This window comes from Sturnira hondurensis, unplaced genomic scaffold (genome assembly GCF_014824575.4).
Source record: "Sturnira hondurensis isolate 20B ecotype Veracruz unplaced genomic scaffold, ASM1482457v3 Scaffold0016462, whole genome shotgun sequence".
In the NCBI taxonomy this organism is placed as follows: Eukaryota; Metazoa; Chordata; class Mammalia; order Chiroptera; family Phyllostomidae; genus Sturnira; species Sturnira hondurensis.
In genome coordinates, this window is record NW_028089093.1 from 919,543 (window position 1) to 944,706 (window position 25,164).

At 36.6% G+C, this 25,164-nt stretch overlaps 1 protein-coding gene across 1 annotated transcript in view; it reads right to left on the reverse strand.

The window, feature by feature from the left end:
* The window catches only part of AKAP9 (A-kinase anchoring protein 9), a 181,130-nt gene that overhangs the window by 95,029 nt on the left and 60,937 nt on the right, over positions 1-25,164 (reverse strand). The window contains exons 10-16 of the mRNA XM_037066078.1: positions 24,474-24,553; positions 22,173-22,308; positions 21,128-21,213; positions 16,042-16,156; positions 15,281-15,479; positions 9,506-9,602; positions 8,281-8,373 (exon numbers count right to left, since the gene is read on the reverse strand). Coding sequence (XP_036921973.1) covers positions 8,281-8,373; positions 9,506-9,602; positions 15,281-15,479; positions 16,042-16,156; positions 21,128-21,213; positions 22,173-22,308; positions 24,474-24,553 — 806 coding nt within the window. The remainder of the gene's footprint in view (positions 1-8,280; positions 8,374-9,505; positions 9,603-15,280; positions 15,480-16,041; positions 16,157-21,127; positions 21,214-22,172; positions 22,309-24,473; positions 24,554-25,164) is intronic.

Sequence of the window (25,164 nt, forward strand, 5' to 3'; positions counted from 1 at the left end):
TGGCATTACAGGCAGACATGGCTCCCTGCTTTACACAACCACATCAAAATTACAACTAAAATATAGAACAATCATCACTCAGAACTGTCAGAAATTGAGTTGAATGGAAGTCTGACAACTATGGAATTAAAGAAACCCATCCGCCCTGGCTGGTGTAGCTAAGTGGATTGAGCGCGCGCCTGCGAACCACACGATCGCAGTTCGATTCCCAGTCAGGGTACATGCCTGGGTTGCAGGCCAGTTCCCAGCAGGGGACTCATGACAGGCAACCATATATTGATATTTCTCTCCGTCTCTCCTTCCCTTCCCCTCTAAAGATAAATAAAATCTAAAAAAAAAATAAAAATAAACCACATCCATCCAGTAGGAGGAGCACAGATGTGGCACAGGCTGGTCCCGTGCCTTCATGTGGTGCACAGAAATTCGGGAAGAATATCTTGGGAGTGAGGAATCCCAGTCTCACACCAGGACCCCAGCCCAGGAAGGTAAGTCACCACAATTCTGGCTGCAAAAACCAGCAGAGATTGAGTCAGTAGAAGAAATTTCTGGTACCCCAGTGAGTTCCTCTTAAAGAACCCACACATGCCCACACATGGACTCATCTACTCAGGCTCACTCTCTCTGAGCTCCAGCACTGGGATAGCAGCATGAAAGGCACCAATGGGATACCAAGAGAAACTGAAGGTCTGGCCTCAAGGTGAGTAGAGGCCATTGACCCTTTCCTACAACCTCCCCTCACAGACCCACAGAACTGGCAAGCTGGTGCCATTTGATGGGACTCCATCAAATTGGCTAACACTGTTTGACCATCCTTGAGTTCTCGAAAACTCTACCCCACCCAACTTTATGGGCCCATACAAGCTCCTTTCCCGTATGAAAAGCAGGTCTTGGCTCATGCTTCACAACGTCCTAAATCCTCTCAAACAAGCAAGAGTTGGCCACAGTGAGTCCCAGATCCAGCACTAGCAGCAGCCAGCCTAGATTCACAGCTTGGCTTCACCTGGGAATCTCTAAGCCCAGGACAAATAGCAGCCATCTCAGATTGCTTTATAGCTCAGGCAGGGTGGCCCTGGGCTAAACACAGGTGGGGGCTGATCTTGGCCTGCACTACCTGGGAAACCCCAGGACCAGCACACGCAGCAGACAGGACAGATGACATCGGAATACCATAACCCTGTCTCTGCATAGGTGAACCTCCATGGAAGGTGGAGGTTCATGCTCAGTGGTTACAGCCAATCCTTGCAGCTGACTAGCTTGGGTAAATCCCTCCCACTGATTTGCCAGCAGCAACCAGGCTCAACAAGAAGAGAAGGGTATACTCTGCCCACACGAAAGGTGCACCTTGAGTACCCAGCTGGGGTGATAGGGGGGCTGTGCCACTGGACCCTACAGGACACCTACTATATTAGGCTATGTTACCAAGTCAGGGAGCTGTAACTGTTCTACTTAATACATAGAAACAGAGAGGCTGCCAAAATGAGGAGACAAAGAGCCCAAATGAAAGAAAACATTAAAACTCAAAAAAAGGCTAAACAAGATGGAGATGAGCAATCTATCAGAAGCAGAGTTCAAAACACTGGTTATAAGAATGCTCAAAGGACTTAGTGAGAACCTCAGCAATATTAAAAAGACCCAGGCACAAATGAAATATATACTAATTGAAATAAAGAACAATTTATAGGGAATCAACACTAGAGTGAATGAGGCTGAGAACCAAATCAATGATTTGGAACATGAGGAAGCAAAAAAAAAAAAAAAAAACCAATCAGAAGAGCAAAAAAACAAACAACACCCCCCCCCCAAAAGAATCCCCCAAAATGAGAGTAGTATAAGTAGCCTCTGGGACAACTTCAAGAGGTCCAACATTCACATCCTAGGGGTGCCAGAAGAAGAGAAAGAGGAAGAAACTGGAAATCTACTTGAAAAAATAATGAAAGAAAACTTCCCTAATTTGGTAAAGGAAATAGAGATGCAAGTCCAGGAAGCACAGAGTCCCAAACAAAAGGGATGCAAAGAGGCCCATACCAAGATGCATCATAATTAAAATGCCAAAGGTTAAAGATAAAGAAAGAATCTTAAAAGCAGCAAGAGAAAAGAAGTTGGTTACCTGCAGGGGAGTTCCCATAAGACTGTCAGCTGATTTCTCAAAAGAAACTTTGCAGGCTAGAAGGCACTGGCAAGAAATATTCAAAGTCATCAAAAGCAGAGAACCTACAGCCAAGATTGCTCCACCCAGCAAAGCTATCATTTAGAATCAAAGGGCAGATAAAAAGCTTCTCAGACCAAAAAAAATTGAAAGTTCGCCATCACCAAACCATTATTATAAGAACTGTTAAAGGGACTTATTTAAGAAAAAGATCAAAACTGTGAACAATAATAGGACAAAAATACATATCTATCAACAATTAAATCTAAAAAACAAACTAAGCAAACAAGAACAACAGACACACAATCATGGATATGGACAGCATTTTGATGGTTACCAGATGGGACAGGGGAATGGTGGAATTGGTGAAGAGGTGAGGGGATTCAGAAGTTCAAACAGGCAGTTACAGAATAGCCATGAGGATGTAAATTACAGTATAGGAAATGGAGTAGCCAAAGAACTTATACGCATGACCCATGGACATGAACAATGGTGTGGGAATTGCCTGAGGGACTAGGGGTATTGAGTGGAGTGGGGCAAAAGGGGAAAAATTAGGACAACTGTAATAGCATATGCAATAAAATATAATTTAAAAATTTTTCTATTGTCTTTTCCATTTTTTATTCCTTCTCCTAGCCAGCCCTTTTCTCCCTCCTTAAAGGTCCGACATCATCTCATTCTTTCAGATTCTCAAGTGCTGATCTTGATTCTTATTTTAGTAAGAAAACAGACTTAGCAATCAGAAAAGAACTTCAACAGGCTCCAAATATGTTATTTGAAAACGCCTGAATCATGAACCAAACATTTTCTGCTTTTCTTCTTTTATTATGGATTAAACTGTCTTCCTCCAAGTGAATGGCAGCTGTCCAGGGGATGACATTGTTTCTCATTTGCTCAAGGACACCCGTTCTAGCAACTCTTGCCCCCTGAATGAGTTGTTTCCCCCTCCTACTTAATCATATTAACATAGAAATAGGATGAGAAACTTCTCATCCTACTTAAACCAAGAAAATAGCAACAACAAAAATCCACCACTTAACACCCTTTAGCTACCACTGGATTTCTCTGCTCCTCTTTCCAGCAAAGTCTGTTCATTCTTCTTATTCACTCTCTTCATGCTTCTCCTTTATTCTGTCTCTCAATTCCATTCTAATCAGTTTGTCTACACCACCCCATCAAATGTGTTGTGAAAGTCACCAATGGTTACACGTTTTAAATCCAATGGTTAATTCAGTTTTAATCTTTCTCATCAGATACACGTGACACAGTTGAATACATTTTCTTTGTATTTCTTTTTTAAAATATATTTTATTGGCTATACTATTATAGTTGTCCCATTTTTTTCTACCCTTGACTTCCCTCAGCCCTGCACCCCCTTCCACCAACATTCCCCACCTGCCCCTTAGTTCATGTCCATGGGTCATACATATAAGTTCTTTGGCTTCTCCATTTCCCATACTATTCTTAATTTCCCCCTATTTGGTACCTACCATTTGTACTTATTTCCTGTACCTTTTCCCCTATTTCCCCCACTACTCCCTGATAACCTTCCATGTGATCTCCATTTCTGTGAATTTGTTCCTGTTCTGGTTGTTTCCTTAGTTTGCTTTTGTTTTTAGGTTCAGTTGTTGATAGTTGTGAATTTGTTGTCATTTTACTGTTCATATTTTTAATCATCATCTTTTTCTTAGGTAAGTCCATTTAACACTTCATATAATAAGGGTTGGGTGATGATGAACTCCTTTAACTTGACCTTATCTGGGGAGCAGTTTATTTGCCCTTCCATTCTAAATGATAGCTTTGCCGGATGGAGCAATCTTGGATGTAGGTCCTTGTCTTTCATGACTTGGAATACTTGTTTCCAGCCCCTTCTTGCCTGCAAGGTCTCTTATAAGAAATCAGTTGATAGTCTACGGTAACTCCTTTGTGTAGGTAACTGTCTCTTGCTGCTTTTGGGATTCTCTCCTTGTCTTTAATCTTGGCTAATGTAATTTTGATGCCCCTTGGGGTGTGCTTCCCTGGGTCCAAACTCTTTGGCACTCTCTCAGCTTCCTGGAAGTCTATTTCCTTTGCCACATTGGGGAAGTTCTCCTTTGTTATGTTTTTTTTTCAAGTTTTATTTATTTATCTTTAGAAGGGAAGGAGAGAGAGAGAGAGAGAGAGAAATATCAATGTATGGTTGCCTCTCATGCGTCCCCTGCTGGAAACTGGCCCGCAACCCAGGCATGTGTTGGGTTGGAAATCGAACCGCGATCCTCTGATTTGCAGGCCCGTGCTCAATCCACTGAACTACACCAGCCAGGTCTACTTTGTTATGTTTTCAAATACGTTTTCAATTTCTTGCTCTTCCTCTTTTCCTTCTGGCACCCTATGATTCAGATGTTGGAATGTTTAAAGTTATCCCAGAAGTTCCTAAGCCTCTCCTCATTTTTCTGAATTCCTGTTTCTTCATTCTGTTCAGTTGAACGTTTATTTCTTCCTTCTGCTCCCAATTTTTGATTTGAGTCCTGGTCCTTCCCTTCACTGTTAGTTCCCTGTATATTTTGCTTTGTTTTACTTTACATAGCCTTCACTTTTTCCTTATTTTGTGACCGTACTCAACCATTTCTGTAAGCATCCTGATTATCACTGTTTTGAACTGTCCCTCTGATAGGCTGACTCTCTCTTCATAATTTAGTTGTATTTTTTCTGGAGCTTTGATCTTTTTTTCATTTGGGCCATATGTCAATCCATCATATATATATATATATATATATATATATATATATATATATATTAGCCAATATATATAAATATATATATATATATATATTGATTTATTTATTTATCTTGGTGCACCTTTTATGTTGTAAGGGGTAGAGCCTTAGTTATTCGCCAGGGCAGGTGAGCCATGTTGCTGCATTGTGGTGCTGTAAATTGGGGAAGGGTCTGATAGGCAACAATGTCACTTGCTCACGTCTCAGCTGGCTTTCAGTCATTTCCCCTGATACTCACAAGCAAATTGGGCCCTTCTGGTGCTGATTACTAGGTGGAGGTGGTTTGTGTACATTCTAGAACCCTGTGGGTCTCTCCAACAAACTCTCCTCAAAACTGGGAGTTTCTCCTATTGTCAAAACCCACACAGGCTTTTACAGTCATAAGTTTTGAGGCTTTATTTCCCCATGCTGGAACCCTAGGTTGTGTGTTTCTGTCTCACTCCCTAGTTATTCCTTCCGGTTTATCTGCTCGCAAATGTGGGACCACCCAGTCTGCCAACAGCTGCCTTGCCATGCCAGTCTCCACTCCTCCTACCAGTCTGAATGAATGTTTCTTTATTAACTCTTTGGTTTTCAGACTTCCACACAGTTTGATTTTCTGGCAGCTCTAATTATTTCTTGTTTTAAAATTTGTTATCGTTCTTCTTTTGGTTGTGCAAGGAGGCAAGGTGTATTTACCTATGCTTCCATCTTGGCTGAAGTTCAGAACTTTCATTTAATATTTTCTTGATACAGTTATTATTTGGCTTCTATAATGCAATCTTTTGTTCTTTCCATATTTAAATTAGTGTTCCTCTCCATCTCCTTTGTTCTTCCTGGTTTCTCTAACTTCTAAACATGGGCAATCTCCAGGCTCTCCCAGACCCCTCTATCAATACTCACTGTATTAGTGCTTTTCAATTTTTTTCATTGCCACCATGGTTAACATATATAAAACAACAATAAAAAATGTTTTATATTGTGACCCAAAGCAAACATATGTACCTGGGTGTATTTATATAATTGAACCTTTCCATTTACATTTAAAATCCTGGTCACAAAGCAATAAACTGATTTCTTAACTCAAAAAGAAGTTACAACTCACAGTCTGAATAGCATTGTCCTAACTACCATATTTACATGTCTAGTTTTATCTTGTTTGCTGAACTCTAGATTTACATGTCTAACCAGTTCTTCACTTTTATATTTAGACATTTAATAAGTGATTTGCATTTAATAGGTCAAAATCATAACTCTTACGTCTCCCACTCCTCTCCAAAAACTACTGCTATGTAGTCTTTTCTATCCTCCATACAACATCTAAGAAAATAGCAACTCCATTTTTCCATTTATGTCAAATAAGTTGTAGTAACATTTTACCCTGAAGAGAAAGCCCTTGCCCCTTTCCCTTGTATTGCTCCCTCTGCTATCCAGTTACACCTGCGCCAGGATTTCACAGTATTTCACCAAATGGGTCCCCGGAATATAGGAGTGGCAGGACTGAATCAAACCTGCAGAGCTGGCAGCTGGGCAAGTGGCCTTCACACTCTTGCCCAATCTCCACGGCTACCTGTTAGAGACATTCTTGGAATAATTCTTGACTTTCCTTTTTCTCTTACATTCCACTTTTTGAAAAGGTGCTCAAACTGTCACCTTCACAATTATTCTCTCACCTCCTTCCGGATCTCACTTTACCTCACTTTAAAAGTGAGGCTGTCTTTGATCAGCCTGTATAATATATATAACATTAGATTTCCGTAGAATTTTCTAGTCCTACTACCCAAATTGGTTATTCTATTCAGAGTACTTATCATCTAAGCATTGTCATCTGCACCAGTTAGAATGTAAGGTCTATGGGAGCAAAGTTTACCTTTCTTTTCTGAGCACTCAGAATATTGCCTGACAGTGAAATGTTACATGAATGTCAAATCACAAGTTGAACCTATTGTGATCTACACTGGTAATCACTATACCTTTTAGGCTTCTTCTACTTACCCTGTGCTTTTAAAACAATGATTTTCAATCTTTTCCTATCACCGTATGTGAGGGGTATAGGGTAGAGTATAATCCAGTCAGTACTGGTGACTAATATCCACAATCTGTATTATTCTAGAATTGAGCTGGGCCATCAGTGTTGTTTCTTGGACCACAATACCTTGCTTGCCTTTGGAACAGTTTTCACGGACCTGTATTTTGGTGCTCTGCTATCAGCTTGGATGAATGAAGCTTTATAAAACATACTTATATCATCTCTATTATCACAGTAATAAGACTACTTTAAAAATATATTTATGAGTTTTTGTCATCTGCTAGGTGCTTTATATATTAATTTATTGAATTTTATAGTAATTACTATTATGCTTATTATTTTCCTCTTTAATACTGGGAGATCTGAGACTCAGAAGTTGAGTAACTTTCCTAATATCATAAATCTAGTAAACCAAAAGAACAAGAATTTAAAGCATGTATCCTTTACCAAACCTCATGCTCCGCACTGCTATACTATGATGCTCTCTTATCATATTCCACTGAGAAATGTATGTAAGAGCTAATTGTGAGAGAAAACCTACATTTCTCTGAAGAACTAGATAATAAGAGCCACATAAAAGTGGTGGTGCTTCAATTCAGATATAGAAGTGAGTAAGTCCTTATGGCCCACGTATTTCCTTGGGTCTTAACCTCTTCATACAATTTACATTTAACCTAATTCTTTATGCATTTCCTATATATCCTATCAATTAACCTCCTTAAAAATACATATACTCTACTGGGGCTGTTATACTGGAACAGTTAAAATAATGTAAAAAAATGGGCTGACAAACTCAGAATTCAGCTGTTGGACATAAGAACCCAATCAGGTATGTTCATTTTTAAAGAGAATACAAAGGCAAAAGAAATGGGATCACAAAGTTAGATTAGGTGACATACTTGGTATTCAAGAGTTTAAAAGAATGGCTCTGGGCATAGCAGCTAAGAGTATGTATAATATGACCACCACAGTAACTTCTCTGGGAGAAGACAGGCAAAGGTAATATATAAAAGACCAACCACCTTCTTTCTCATATCCTACCATATTCTCCACCTTTAAGGAAGACCAAACTCCTTCATAAGGGAACTACTTGCAAGGTAACAAATTTATAAAAATTTGTTTTGGTATTCTAAAAAGCTTCTAATTACTGTACTATTCCACATGAAGAGAAGATGCTTTTCTCAAAGGCATTCACTTAAAGGCAATTGTTGGTTGATACCAGTATCTGACAACTTAAAGATGAGATGTGTATGAAACTTATAACAACAAAATAAATAATAAAGTGCACTGCCATCAATAAAATCTACATTTTTTGAAGATTCAAAGGGAATATAAACCACAATAATCTTCCAGACAAACCATAAACTTACCTTAGCTATTTCTTCTTCTAATTGTTCTTGGTACTGTTTTTCCAACAACTTAACCATGTTTGTTTCCTGTTCTCCAAATTCACCAACAGAAGACTACATTAAAAATCAAAACATGACACACTTATTTACACTGATTATGCACAACTTATTTTTAAATTTCTACTCTCAAATATCTTTAAAAAGTCACTATTTCTCAGAAAACTCCAAATTTTAATAAATTTTAGTTCTTTTAATTAAAATTATAATTCTAGTGAATAATTCTACTAAATAATTGTACTTACTACTGTGAATTTAACAAAGATGCAAAATCAGAAAATATTTACATATATATAATTATCAACATTTTCAAGGGTGAGATTAAGATACTTCTGAAATGTAATGAATAAGATGTGTATATTTGATTTTAAGTAACATTAATGGTGGCTGGCTTTGCTCATGAAAGTATAAGCAAATTTCTATTCTTCTTGGCACTTATTAATAGCATCCAATTTTCTATAAATACAAATTATTTTTATAAACAGAAAAAACATAACTGGTTTTTAAAAATGTAAATGTGTTCTCAGCATGAAAGTATTTCTTTATTTACCAATTATCTGAATGTCATTCAAAGAGATACTCCACAGAGTATGGGTGGGGAAGAATAAAGAATGTAGCCAATATCACTCCTTTGTATCCAGAATCTTTATTTTTTATAAAACATAAGAACTACAAATCTACTAAGACCAGGGTCTGGCTGTTCTAAGTCTGAAAAAAGTGGCCATCAATCGGGATTGCACACAATACTGAGGAGAGGCAGAAGGTGGTATACCTAGATGGTTTACATAGTAAAAGATGAGAGTTTTCATATATCATTTGGCCAGTGCTGAAGGAAGCCTTATCCATTGTTCCAACTCTAGCATCTTGGGTTCAGGAGATTCCTAAAGACTACTCTAGAGATGATCTGGCCCAACTTCCCATGGTGAGAAGAGAGGCTGCCAGCCAGGGCACTGAAACTAATTTGTTAAACAGCCCATGTAATGCAAAACAAGACAAGTTTTAAATGAGAACATGTTCAGGGGACAAAAAAAAACCCCTCTATTCTTCTGGGACTTTTATATTAGGTACTATCCTCATATTTATTATGCTTAGTTCTCAGCAACTACTTATTGGATAATTACTAAATCATAGACATAAAAAGGGTAGTAAGAAAGAAATCAGTGCATATTACAGTTTAAAGATAAAATACCTCTATTGTACCATCGATGTTCTGTTTTAGACAATTTCCATGGTGTATGGTTTTCCATACATCAGATTCAGTAATTACTACTGAATCAGTGGAGAACCTAAGTATAAATAAAAGAAGGTGAAATAATTAGAGCTGTGTTTAAGTTTTACTGTTAGTCCAAATTTATTTATTTTTAAAATTTTATTTATTTTTTAGAGAGAGGAAAGGAAAGAGAAAGAGAGGGGGAGAAACATCAGTGTGTGATTGCCCCTCACGTGTCCCCAACTGGGGACCTAGCCCACAACCCAGGTATGTGCCCTGACTGGGAATCTAACCAGAGACCCTTTGGTTCACATGCCTGTGCTCAATCCACTGAGCTACCCCAGCCAGGGCCCAAATTTAAAGCATGCATGAAAGTGTGATGGGCAGGGGGAACAAAAATGATAGGTCGAGAGTTACAGATACTGTATCTTCAGTGATTTTTTTTAACACTTTTTCCACTTAAAAGTAAAGTAACATAATTGAGTGATAGAGTATTTTATCATCACCACTGGATTTCATGTTATTTTATAAAGTCCACTACAAATGTATGACATGGAGCTATTTATATATGATATTTTTTAGAAGTTATATATAATATTATTGAGTAAAAAGTTTATAAAATCTTATTTATTAAAAATTATTTATATACACATACATACACACCAAAAAACAAAAAGGTCTGGAAGAATACACATGAAAGGCAGCAATGACCACCTCTCATGGAACTGGGGAGCAGTGGCAGTGAAAAAAGATTCTTAATTTACACACACTGTCACTTCTGAAATGTTTTTATTTTTAATCTGTATTATCTTTTGGTATTTTGCAAAAAATTATTGAAATGCTTAACTTGGGTCATAAAAATAAAGTAGGATTAATATTTAAGTACCATGGGAAAAAGATTGAAGGGGAAAACTGTGATTTTCTTTTTAGCTAATACACTTGCTCACTCCCATTTTCATGTGTGCCCACACTGCCTTCCCCCTCCATCCTCCGCTAGTCCGCCTCCTCCTTTCCTTCTCCCATTCTCTTCTTTCATTCTGCCCCTCAATGGCCAGATACAAGTTGTCATCGTCCCATTTCATAAGTTATGTAACTAACCTCCTACTGACAGACACTTGTTTCCCAAGGTTCACTACTACAAACAATGCTACAGTACAGCTCCTCATGAATAAAATCTTTGCACCCATCTATGGATGCTTCTAAACAATAAAACCTAACAACTGTCAGACTTAATATTTAGTTTTTTAATATAATGCCATATTCTAAACATTACTTTCATCTTTATTCCCATAACAGTATCACTTAAGTATTTTCTCAAAATTTAGCAACATGAAGTTCTAATAATCTTAAAACTTTGTTACATGCATGGCCTGCTGTTGGCCAAGTAAGCTCTTCTGCTGTGAATTGCCTATTCATGTTCTATGTTCCCATTAAACAAATGGAAAAAATCATTTCCCTTGACTTTCTTTTCTGCTGATTCCTGGTTTCTCCTATCTTTCTCCTTTTTCTGTCTCTGTTTCCCCATTGCTTCTTAAATGCATTGTTCTGATCCTTGGCTTCATGCCTTAATTCTTATTGTCACAGCCTCGAAAACTTCCCTGATTATTTATTGAGCCACTAAGATCCAAACTCCAAAAAATGCTGCTAAATCACAATGAGTTCATTCTGTAGCGTTATAGCATTTCAAAGTATTATTCCAAATTCAAAAATATTTGGCTAAAACCAAATTCATTGTTCCCTTCTTACAATGAAGGTCATACTCCCCTACCTGCTGGTTTCTCTACTTGACTTCATGCACCTTATTCTCCATATACCCTCTGCTTTGCTCCCAACACAACTCCATCCCAATGTCTCATATTTATCCCTTCATTTTCTTTTCTCCTGGAGCCATTCCAATATTACAGAAATGTACAGGGACAGGCAGTGAAAAATACCAGAGATGGGTTAAAAAAAACCCAGGGATGGATTCTAGCACTTTGATTGTATCACCATGTTATAGTCCCCAGCACTACTTTTTAAAAATTTTGTAAATAACTGTTAGATTAAAGTCCCCTATAGGAAAGGACCACTTTATATATATCTCAATTTTCTCCCACTGCATCTCGCCAAGGTTCTTCCCTCATAATCTTAAAGGTAGTTATTATGATCATTACAGAGATGCTTAACATATCTGCCCAAAACCATACAGGCAGTAAAAAGTCAAATTAGGGGTCAAATGCAGGTCTGCCTGACTCTTACACCTGCAGTCCTTCCAATCCCTCACTATGAGGAGGGGACCCCAAAAGACCCTGTAATTTATTTATAAAAAAACTGCGTATTTATTTTTACATGTTTAAACTTCAGTCACCTTCAAAGTACTCTCCACTTGATGCAATACACTTATCAAGACTTTTTTTCCACTGCTTAAAATGGTTTTTGAACTTGTCAATTTTGATGCCTTTTAGTGCCTCTACCATTTTTTTGTTTTACCTCTTCAACATGGACAAAAAGTATTGTTTTGAGGACATTTTTCATCCAGGGAAACAAAGAAGTCACTTGGGGCAAGATCAGGTGAATACAGAGTGCATAGCACAGGATCATGTTGTTTTTGGTCAAAAACTGCTGAATGCTCAGCGCCATATGGGCAGGTGCACTAATAAATCACCCATCATGAGCCTTCAAAAAAATTCATTGAGGCTGAATACTGCCTCTCACAACAAGACCATCTCCTACCCTGACTGATACAGATGGGTTCCTAGAACCCTGGCCTAGTGGGGGAAGCCTGTACTACAAGGGACCTGCCCTCCAGAAGATAATTATGATTTTTTTCAGAGCCCCCTCATTTATCTCTAGCAGGCTTCTTGTATACGTAACATAACTAAATATTTGTTAAATGAATGACTCAATTATTTTTCTCAAACCAGCTCAAGAGTACACCTTAGGTGAATAGAATACTCTTCAAGTGTTATGGTTGTGTCCATTGATGGGATGACAGTTTATTTACAAGAAATAACTGGCTCATTATTGTTAGTACGAGTGAGCATGGCAGTCAGGAAACCTCTTTTTGACAGAGGTGGGGTGGGGAAACTAATTATTATAGTTGAAAGGTACATTTCCAATGAGTATTATAGAAGCTCTGAGAGAGGGTGGAGAGCTGGCAAAAACTCAAATGCAGGAATAGCAAAGTAAGCCTACATTTCCACACAACTCCCCTTCATTTGTGCTTTGGAGCGAAAGGATCACTAATTAGGGGAAGGCTACTGAAACACTTTAGCTGGTTATTAGAGAGTTTTTGCTATCTACCTATTTTTCACATCATAAACCTTAAAGCAGTAGCTTCCAAGTGACAATTAATCTATGGACTGCCTGTATCGGAGTTAACTTGTTACGAATACAAATGTCTTTGAGGTTTCATCTCAAAGACACTAAGTCCGTAATTTTAAGTATTCAAAAATAATACTATAGTTACTGAGTTTCAATAATAAAAAATGCAAAATTTAAATTAAATTTCTAATGCATGGTTAAGTTTGGGGACAACCCATCTCAAATAAAATGCAAGTTTCATAAGGCTGTGCCAATGCTGGGTGAACAACTCCAAAGCCTACACGATCCTAAATAAAAGGATAAACATACTGCTTTCAAGAAACTATGGACATTCAATGTTTCTGTCACCAAAAAATTGTCTTCAAATTAGTGCCTATGGTGACATCAGTCCTAAAAGATAAGAGCCAAGTAGATTTAGATGAAATATATCTGAGGACTTTACAGAGACAGTTAAATACTATAGCATACTTCCCAAATAAATTATTATAAACTGTTCATTCATTTAACAAATATTTACTGAACACCTGTGCATAAGGAATTATTACAAGGTTTGGGATATAATAGTGACTAAAAAAGACAAAAATCTCTACTATTCTAACACTTAAAGTCCTTCACAGGAGACAGACAATAAACAAAACAAACTACCCTCCAAAAAATTATATATACACATTTTTCATTTTATATATATAAAAAATAATATTAATATGGAAAAATGAAGCAGAAAATTAGGACACAGAGTTCTAAGGGGTGATATTAATTTAAACAGGGTGATCAGAACAGGCCTCATGGGAACATGACACATGAGTAAAGACTCAACAGAGGTAGTGTGTGGGCATGCAAATACGTGGACAAAGATCATTGTGGGTCAAAGGAACCCCTGCGGGACACTTGGTCCTGTCCAAATGTCTACTGAGACATCTGGTTTATGTGAAGAGGTCCTTAAAGTTTGTTCCTATTGGAAACAACCATGAGCATCTTTGGTCCATGTCAAATGGTCCATGATATTCAATCCTATCAAAAAACATCTGTGCTTAAAAATTTACCCAAGTGCAAATAACCCATAATGTTTATTTATACTTTTGGTTTATAGAATCAATGCATAAAAAATACTATCATGTTTGTCCTGACCAGGTGGCTTAGTCGGTTAGAACATCATCCCACACACCAAAAGGTGTGGGTTTATTTCTGGGTCGGCACATACATAGGTTGCAGGTTTGATCCCCAGCTGGGGTGTATATAAGAGGCAACCAATCGATGTTTCTTTTTATATCTATCAATCTCTCTATCTCTGGTAAAGCATATCCTTGGGTGAGGATTAAAAAAATACAATCACATTTTATTGATTCAATAATTGTGTTGTGACTGTACTGCCAATAATGACTCTCCTCACCTCAAGAATCTAGCTGGGAAAGGCATGTGGGGATAGGTAGATGTGTTGGGGTTTCAATCTTTCAGAAGAGTGGGAATTAGGTATTGAGAACATTTTGGCATGGAGTGAATGTCTTCATGCACATCTGATAGGATCCAATGTCCACTAATTAAAGGTACAGCAATGAAAAGTCCCTAAAGCAGGAGCATACCAACGGTTTGAAGATTTCAGGTAGACTGGCCAGAGAATAGTTAAGTGACAGGCAAGTCCGTAGATACAGTCAGAAAGGTAACAGGGATAAATCAGGTAGGACCCAGTAAGGCAGTGTAAGAACACAAGAGCAGTGAAATAACCAGATCTGTCTTAAAATTTTAAAAGACAAATTCTGGAGCTCTGTTGAGTTCAGACTCTGGGGAAGAGTTAGGGTAGAAGCAGGGAGATGAGTTGTTGTCATAATCCAGATGGACATGATGGTGGCAAAGACTGGGGGTGGGGGGATGGTGAGAAGTAAACCAGTCTGGGTGTATTTTGGGGTAGAGATAACAGCATTTGCTGATAGATGAAAATGATATATGAGAGGAAGAGGAGTCACCATAGATGGAGATGGCTACAGAAAAAGCACACTTTAAGGGGAAGTTCTTAAATAGAACTTTAAGGAGTTCCATTTGGACACAGTTAATATGAGCATTTAGATAGTCAAATGGAGAAAGTCCAGCCACGATTTGAATGATCACATCTTACAGTCCTTGTGTATTCCCCACATAGAGTAGTAAAGACTAGGCATACAATAAACAATAAATACACACACACACACTGCCTCATTTAATCCAGCAATTAATAGCAACAAGTATCTTTATAAAAAAACAGATGAAAGTAAAATTCCTATTAAAAATATCTGGTTTACATTAACATTTATTTTATACATTTCAAGATAAAGAATTACCTCCTATTCTTATTTCTTGATAATGCTACATCCCATCTCTTTCATATAATTTTAAATTATATTTTTTATTAAAATGACCATATTATGATTGTTATTAAGCTGCAAGTACAATTGAATGAAACTGTAAGCAGATGGGTACCTTGGCTGAACTGCGGATTCACTAACTGCTTGAAGCCTTTTCTGCAAACAGTGGATCTCTGCCCCATAGTTTTCTTCAGTTTCTTTCGATTGTTGCCGCAAGGAGGATATCAGGTTTTCTAATTCTTGGACTTGTCCTTCAAGTTGTTTAATTTTTTCAATATCTTGCAGAGTAGATAACTTCCTTTTATGACAGACATCTAAGTTACATAAACAGAAAAAAACCCACATTTAACACAAACTTCTTACCGAAATACCACAATCACTTTCTTTGTGCGTGCAGAGAATATTCATCCCTCTTTGAAAAAATAATGCTTTTTAGTACTAACAACATGGGTTTCAACTCAAACTCATTTTCACTGATAAAAACCAGGAAACATGAATAGTGTAATTTAAGATCACTTCTGTCTTTATAAGTGTAGCAACCCTAAGTCCACCCTTCTTATGTTTTTTAACTGAAAACAATTTAGAATCATGAAATGTAAGAAGCTGGGGAGGGATGAAAGAGAGGACTCCACACTCTTCATTTTGAGGGTGGGAAAACTGAGACAAGAGAGGTTACGATGAACTGCCCAAAGCTGGCTCAAATTTTTAAATAACAAATACTGAATAGTTGGTATAAAAATACTCGGGAGCACTGGGGGGGTGGGCTGGGATGGGAGTAAAAGACAGAAAACTATACTTGAACAAGAATTAAATAAAAAAATATTAAAAAAACAAACAAACAAAAAATACCGCATTGTGGTGTATAATCAAAATTACCAATGTCTTGCAAATTAGTCATCTGAGAATGGATTGATAAACACTCTGTTTCGTCCTTTGGTAGGTTTTCCTCTGCACATTCAAGTTTCTCATGATCCATCTGCTGTCCCTGAACCTATTGAAAATAAAAGAAGAAAAGCAGTAACGTAAATATCCGATCCAATATCCAGAAAACCATATTAAGGCAACTTAACATTTAAAAATGTTTTTTCAAAATCACCTAAAATTGTGACATAAATATTGTTCCTAAGTTATTCCATGTTCTCTTTTGATGCAGTGATTCACATCCTATTCCCTTCAAAGCTCTGAAATTATATTAGTTAAGTATAATGTTCTTTCATATCCAGAAGGAAATTCATTTCTACAAAAGCAGAAACTGTACAGAATTTTAGTATAAAATGCATAACAATATTTATATGACTTGGTCTTTGAAATTTATAAAACTTGGTCATATAAAATTTTAAATAAATTTTATATTATCAGATTATGTAACTTTTATTCATCTCTGGATATCACCTATGTGCAATCTGGTAACTGACAAATGGTATACCGCTCTTTACACAAAAAGAAGAAACGCAAAAACATGTCAATCTCAGCTTACTTCCTTAACTTCTAAAACTGGGCAGCAATAAATCAGGTGTGCATATATAGTCATTCATCAAATATTTAATAATCATCTACTATGGGGCCAATATTGTGACAATAGAGAAAAGAATAAAAACTCAGTAAAGATGTATCTGCCTTCAAACACTTTATCCTCTACTTGGGGAAATACAACAATCAGAGAAGTGCTGAACTATAAAGCTTGACCACAAGGGCAATGACAGAGAAGAAAGGCCAATGTGGGTCTGAGTTATAAAGGAAGTCAGATTTGACTTGTGCCTCAATTATTCTGGGCCCTGATTAGGAAAGGCAATAAGGAAGAGCATTTGTGAAAGATGACCTGTTCTAGAAGTAGTGAAGACAATGATCTTGCTTTGAGGGGTTTAATTAGGGTAAGCATGGGGAAAATATACTGGATAGATAAGATGGATCTAGATTACTGAGCAACTGAACAGCAAGAGGAAAGAGACTGCCTGCTACAGGTGATAGAGCAGGTGATATACAAAGGGTACTGGAGAAACAGGTGTGCAACAAGAGGATAAGAGCCATTTCCCAAGAAGGCTATTTTAGTTGGTTACTACCCTTAGCAAGTCCTCCGGCTCCTACCCCCTGAATATACTTCAACAGAGGACCTTCCTACTTCCCAGTGAAAATAAAGTCCACCAGGTAAATTCTTCACCTTCCAGCCCAGCCTTTCTGTATCTTCACTTAATTCATTCAGTAAACATTCATTAAGCCTTTATTATGTAATAAACAAAGCACTGTTCTAGGAAGAGGAATTAAAACTAAAGAGGACACTCCTTGATTCTGAAAGGTTTTGAATCTATTGGAAGAAGCAGAAGAATAAACAAATAAATGTAATACGAAAAATAATGTCATACAAATGCAAGTTTGTATAAGAAACTATGGGAGCAGAGAAGAAAGACAGGTAGGTAATCAAGTATTTTAAATGATGAAAAAAGGTACATGCCATAAGCCAAGGCTTGTACAGATGCTTGGAGAATGGAGGGAGAACTGTCTAGGTCTCAGGACTGGAGGGGGCAGGCAGCGTGAAGCAGAAAGAAAAATATGCCAAAAGCCCACGGGTGTGAAAACTCAGGCTGCATTTGGGACACTAAGTAGTTCAGTGCAGGTAAAATGAGGAAGAGGCTTAGAACACGAGGCTAACACATTAGGCAGTAGTGCTTTGCAATGCTGACTGATCCCAACCAACCTCTGGAATGCCTCTCTCTGTAGCTAAATGGGTTAAAATGCGAAATTCACTTTTACACATTGTGTAGAAAAGAGGTGGCCCTTAGCTGTCAAGTTGGACCTCAGCTAGTAGACAGTAGCCTACACTAAAATAAAACTTCCCCCTAAATGGTGAAAGTGTTTCATGCTTCAACTGAGCAAACACTGTGGTTTACGGTGAACACATGCTTTCCTTTGGCTAGAAGTCTGGATTTCTGCTGGGCAAAGGATGCCTACATGACTAATACCTAATAACAATAATTTTAAAAAACCATAGAATCCTAGGCTTAGGTAAGCCTCCTTAATAGACAACACTTAGCACATATTGTCATAACCTACTGCTATAGAAATTAAGTGTGTCCTGTGATTCCACCAGGAGAGGATGTTAGAAGTCTGTCCCTGCTTTCCTCCAGACTTTGGCCCATGTGCCTTATCATACCTTTTCAAGACTGATTTTGCTTTGCATTCTTTTGCTGTAATTAATCTCATCTTTAAGTACAACTGTATATTCAATCCTGTCCTTCTATGCAACCATAACTGAACCTGGAGGTGCTCTTTGGGACTCTCAACCCACCCATACTTTGTGCCTTATTATAGAGACATCTAACATGCAAGTTATAGTGATAAAGAGAATGAAAAAAATGAGTTACCCTGGCCCTGTTACTCTTTCCTTCCACATAAACTACCAAATTCTTCCTTACACTATTCTTATGAATTGTCCCTTCTTTTCTACCTCCAAATGCCACCAGATTAATCTTCCTAAAGGTACAACTTCCTGAAGTCCAGCCCATAATCACGTATTTCCAACAGCTTTTAAATGTCTACAAGATAAAAGTCCAGCATAGCATTCAAAGTTTGGTATAGCCAGCTACCCTAATTTTAGAGTCTGTTATCCTCTTGGCAATATGTCCTGAATATATCACACCTACACCTCCAAGACTTTTTGATCATGTATCTCTCCCACCTGGAACGCTATTCTCCCTCCCCTTCCTTATGTCTACACACCATTCATGGTCCAATTCAAAAATAATTTCCTCCAAGAAATCTTCCTTAATTATTATTTATGCCTACATTCACCGACCTGTTTGCTTATTTTTGAAAGTACTTTTCAACATTTAATTAAATGTTGCTTTAGATAACTATTTCATATATGTACATCATATCCTTTCAATTAGTTTACAAAGTCAATCAATATATAAATTCCTTCAGTCTAGTGACTTTATTTAAATGGTATATTGCTTTATTCCCAATGCATAGAACAACCTGACATATTATTTAGCAAATAAAAATTACTGGCTATATAACTGAATGGGAACAAAGCACATACCTTTCATTTCTTTTATACTCCCTTCAGAGTATATTGCAATATATTGGAAGATCAAGGAATAGGTGAGAAAGCTGTCTAGAATAATCCCCAAGTTTCTGGTTAAATGCAATTTTTCAAAACTCAGAAGAGAAGAGAAACTGGCTTAATGGAAATAAATTAATAAATTTCAATTTAACCCTTATGTCCATTGAGGCACACCTACAGAATATTCAAGGATAGAGATACCCAGTTGGATACAGGAATCTGCATCTCAGGAGTAAGAAGGTATCTGGGATGGAGTTCTGGACGCCAAGGGAGTGGATAAGAGCACTGCACAGTAAACAGGGGGGGGGGGGGGGGGGGAAGCCCACAACAAAGGCTGAAATGCCACAGAACTGAAATCACAGAAGCTTAGAGAAGAAAATATTTTAAGAAAGCAGCAAAATCCCTGGCTGGTGTAGTACAGTGTATTGAGCACTGGCCTGAGAACCAAAGGGTCACTGGTTCAATTCCCAGTCTGGGCACATGCCTGGGTTGCAGGCCAGGTCCCCAGTAGGGGGACCACAAGAGGCAACCACACACTGATCTCCCCCCCCCTTTTTTTTCTCCCTCCCTTTCCCTCTGGCTAAAAACAAATAAATAAAATCTTCTTTAAAAAGAAAGAAAGCTGCAAATACTACAAAGTCAAACGATTACAGAATTAAAAGAAAAACTGGCTCAAGATACACTGAGCACATGCCCTGGCCAGAGTGGCTCAATTGGTTAAGTGTCACCCTGCAAAGCCAAAGGTTGCCAGTTCAATTTCCAATCATAGCACATGGGGGTCTGGGTTAAGATTGGGGCACATGAAAGAGGCAACCGTGTTGTTTCTCTGACACATGGATGTTTCTCTCCCTCTCATTCTCCCTACCTTCCCCTCTCTCAAAAATAAATAAATAAAATCTTTAAAAAATTAAAAAAATATGCTGAGCATATATTTAATACCTAAGATTGCAAAGTCGAGGTAAGACTGTAAATCCAGGCTATTGAAGTGTTCTTTTGGGGACCAGTTTTTCTTGTTTGTTTTCTTCTAATTGTTTCCCAATTAAATATAATCTTTTACTTTTAATATTTTTCAGCATCTTTAAAAGCAAAAGACCACATAAAATTGATCAATTTAAAGAATCAGGAGCAATGGTATCCCATTTCTACAAGTAGCAACATCAGGGTGAAGCTGAGCAGCCTCTGCCCGCTTTAGATGACATATGTTTTCTCCAGGTTTCACTTTTTCACCTTTCACCGGGTCTTCAATTATTTTAAAAGCTAAGCCTGTATAAGCATTTATGTCAGTGATCTCTGACATATACCTCCTCATCCCTTCCCATAACTTAATTAAAATAATAGTGAAGGATCTTAAAATATAAGTCCATAATCAACAAAATAAGAGATCAAGAGAGATTTCATATCATTTCTGGAAAACTGAAAAGGGGTGTAAGAGTTGAGAAAACAAGGTAGAGGAAGCAGCAGCCTAAAGCACACATGAAGGGAGCCACAGTGCAGGAGACAGCTGACTTGCCTAGCAGAACCCTAGAAGAAACGTTGAAAAGAAGTTTGACACACGTAACACTGTGTGAAACATCCTCGCTGTGTTTTAAACAACTAAACTATTTACCACTTTTCTCTAAAACATACAGACCCATTGTTTTAGAGTCATACATAAAGTTAAATGCAACACTCTCAGAATTTACTGTTTGACATTTTACATATATTTTACTTTACCATGATTTCAAAAACTCTGTAAAGAAGTAAGCAGTTTTTGACTTGCAGAAACTTACTCAACTCACTAATATTGTAATTATGTACTTTTTCATGTTCACTTATTTAAGAAATTTGTGGTTAACGAAGCTTACAAAATAGCAAGTAATACAATAAATGCAAACATTAAGATATATTTTCCACTTCACAGACCTTATTTAATCGTGTCTGAAGTACCAAAAGTTTGTTGTATTCTTCTGTTACTTTGTTGAGAAGAGTTTGCACATTTTCTTGAAAGTCTAGACAATAAACAAACAATTATAGTAACTTCATGCCACAGAAAATGTCTGCTTCTTTCAATAAGTATTGTTTATCTATTCATTATTCATATGGCTGCTAGAGGTAAACTTCATTTATTTAGTAATAAAACCCCTAAAATGTCATTAATGTAAAATAGCCAGTACAAAGATAACTTGACAATTTCATATTAAAATGTCTCTATTCATTATTTTTACATATTAATTTGTACACATTTTGTTCAAGTGGACAGAAGTAAAAACTTTGATCTGTCAAGAGACACCAAGAAATGAATTGAGGCTGCAATTCAGAAAAATAAAATATCAGATTTCTATTAAGAAAGACTATCTTCTTATTCTTTAAAAAAATACCACTGACATAAACTTATTCAATGAACACAATAACTTTTAAAGGTTCTGATGTATGGTATAAAATAAAGGAAAGAATTATAATCAGGAAAAGATGGTGCAGAGGAACAGCGGGTAAAGAGAGAAGGAAACATATGCATAGTTCCAGTTCTCTTTATGTCACAACTACTGCATTATAAAAAATGTATATTCAATATGATTTTACAACCCTGAAATAAAGATATTAAGATGATATACTTAATAGACTAAATGATTAAATCATGACTAAAAGAAAAGGTTTAGCATCAACTGATTTAAGAAAATTAAGTACTTGATTAATAAGGTGGTAAGCTTTTATTACCTTGAACTTTTTTTCTGAAAATTAAAATAAAAAATTTATTAATAATACCTAATATTTTAACATATTTAAAAATCATGTTAGTGGCTTTTTTTGTTCATTCCTATCACTCGCAGAAGTACCTTGTTTTGATATTATGCTGCCAAACTACCCAGAATGTTCCATTGGCTGTGGAACTTGTATAAAATTCCTGTATTTTTACATGAGAAAGGACTATCACACGAATGGATGAAAAGGGGAAGAATATAGACATTACCTTGAACTTTGTGTTTACAATCTTGCCATTCTAATTCTTGGTTTTCAGAAGTATGAACACCAGAACTCTTTCTCTCTTCTACATTTAATTTGCTTTTTAAAGCAGGAGTATGTTCACCAAGAACACTGCAAAAAGTCTGTTAACAACAAAATTGGTTATTTTATGGAATTAAAATTAAGATTTTTTCCACTAAAGGTCACTAAACATTAACTTCCTATATGCAAAGACAGTCAAAATAACAGAAAAATCAGTAAGAAAACATTCTTCCATACATCAAATCAATCTGCAAAAGAAATATCAAATCTGAATCTCCATATAGGAAATGAAATTCTTCTTAGATTAGGAAGATACTGATAATCATCACTACATAAAACTGTAACTTTTTCTGCTTTCTTCTAATAATGCATGTACCTTGTACTTGTACAAGTACTTGTACTTGTACTTGCCACTTTCTAGCTTGGATCCTATTCTGATGTTATCACTGTAATGTAAACTACCCCTGTAAAAACACCTGAAGACAAGGAAGAAAGTTCAAAAATGATGACTGGAAAGAAATCTATAAATTCTACAGAAATTACAATGCATGAAGCAGATTATATTCATATACTTTTCTATAACATGAGAGTAGTTTTCTATGGTTTACACACATACAAAAATTAAAAATATTTGACACATAATTGTTTTTTTCTCCTGAACAAGAAATAATTCTATCATCATTAAAACACATGCCCCATAATTATTTGATAAGCTTTCTAACACATGCCCCTCACAAAGCTGAAAATAACAATCAACTTCTACACTTAAAGGTCAAATTGTTTACTGCTGCTATTTCTTGAAATATGCTTTAAATTAAACTATTACTGTCAATAGCTGAATACATTCAATTTTTAGCACAGTTCCTAAGCTGAAATTTTATATTGGAGTTGATAAAAACCTGAATGATTACCCAATTTACAAATGAGGATTCAGAAAGACAAAATAATTAGTCCACGGCAGCATCAATGACTGGTGACAGAACTAGGTTTCACGGCAAACTCTAGAGGGACGGGCCATTACACAAAGCTGATTCACATTTCAATTGGAGATTAAGGGCCAAGTAAAGACATTAATGGGAGAAATGAAAATATGAAGAACTTGGTTTATGAACTCCTGTGACTCGGGCCCTCTTTCCATATTTACTATCAACAATGGATACAAAAGGACAATGTCTGAACCCTCTAGTGAAGGTGGAGGCTAAAGAACAGCTTATGAATAAAGGACGCTGGTGTGGTTATTTGCACCCCCTGCCCTCTTGGCACAATGCTATACTGTATTTTATAGGTAATCAGAATCAGTAATGCAGCTTTATCTGTCCCAACTAAAGTACCCTTCTGCCCCTTCATTTTACAAATGCAATGGCTGAGACAGAGGTCAGGGACAAGCTGAAATTATGAACTATTTCAAATATGCAGAAAAAGTAATTTATTACCTAGCTTTAATAAACACTAATATTTTGTCAAATTATCTTCATATTTTTAAAAGAAACTGAGCATTACATATCCCATTTCATTCACTCTTCTCTCTGCCCAGAAGTGATTACTCTAGCATGTTTCTATACTTTTTTCCTCTTATACTTTTTCCTTTATAGGTGTGCTAATATTGACATTAGTACACATATCAAACACTACTAAGTGATGTTCTAGTAAATGGATTTGCCACAGTTTGTTTATTCGTTTGCCCACAGGTAGAAATCTGAGTTGTTTCTCATTTTTGACTTAATATATTTTAAGTTTACACAGATACTTCTGCAATGGCATAGGTGGTTGTGAGCATAAACGAACATATCTAGAAGTAAAAGAGTGGGTTGTAGGGTGTCCATGATGTCTTCAACCTTGCCTAGCTGCTTCTCAAGGTAGTACACACCCAACAGCAGTGTACAAGGGCTCCTATTTCACCCCATCTTCACAAATATGATTAACTGCATACAGTATATAATCAGAGTGTTTGGGTTTTTTCACTCAACCACCAAAGTGGGCAGGGGCAGGAAATACCTGCTAGAGACTTTATTGGTCCATGGTTTCTTATTAGCTATATCTATTGTCTGTTCTACTGCTGAGATAATTTACCTGAATTTCTTTGGTTTCAAAGTTATTACCAGAAAAAAATCTTAAATTGCTCATTTTAAACTAAAAAACTCAAGAACATTTTTAGTGTAGCACTGAAGTAAGAGATCAGGGAAAAGTAAGTTGATTCTGCTCATCAAATTAGTAGTAACTTAAAATTTAACATTTCTTGTGTGAAAGTACCTGTTTAATATCCTACCTGTGTAAGATAAGAACATTCTTCAGATACTGCCTTGTGAAGTTCTCCAATGAGCACTTGCAAAGGCTTCGTTTCACCGTCTAATAAAAGACATTGAAATGAGATATTCAATTCACATAAAGTACTATTATCATATTAAACCTATGTCACCCGGAAGCTTCTCTGCAATTATTTTTATGAGACTGATATGAGGGCAACTTTTAAGATTAGTTTTAAATTCTTGGTTTCTTTCAAAATCATTTTCTATGGCTCATTGTTAACTGTTTCAGAAAGTCTGTAAGATTTTCAATTTCTATCCTACAAAATGATATAATGCAATGACAGTTTTTCTACTGCAATCCAATACAATAAACCTTATTATCATAACGTATTATATAGATTCATGTAAAACTGAAACAAAATTTCACAAATTAGTATTACTCTTTCTACATGCCATGTATTCCAGTATTTTCTGTTCTACTCCACTTTTTAAAAAATGCTTGTTATCACTTAATAAACTGACTCATCACCCATTAACTTGCAGTGTGAAAAACAGGCAGATTCTACCTGAAGAGGATACCAATAAAGATAATACCTGCTTAAAATCTTACTAAATCCAAACCCAAAGAACTCCTGAAGTGTGAACAAGTATATATTCTTTATTTAAGCCACTCTTTAAATTCTCCTCTGTCCAACAGAGCAATCCCATGGG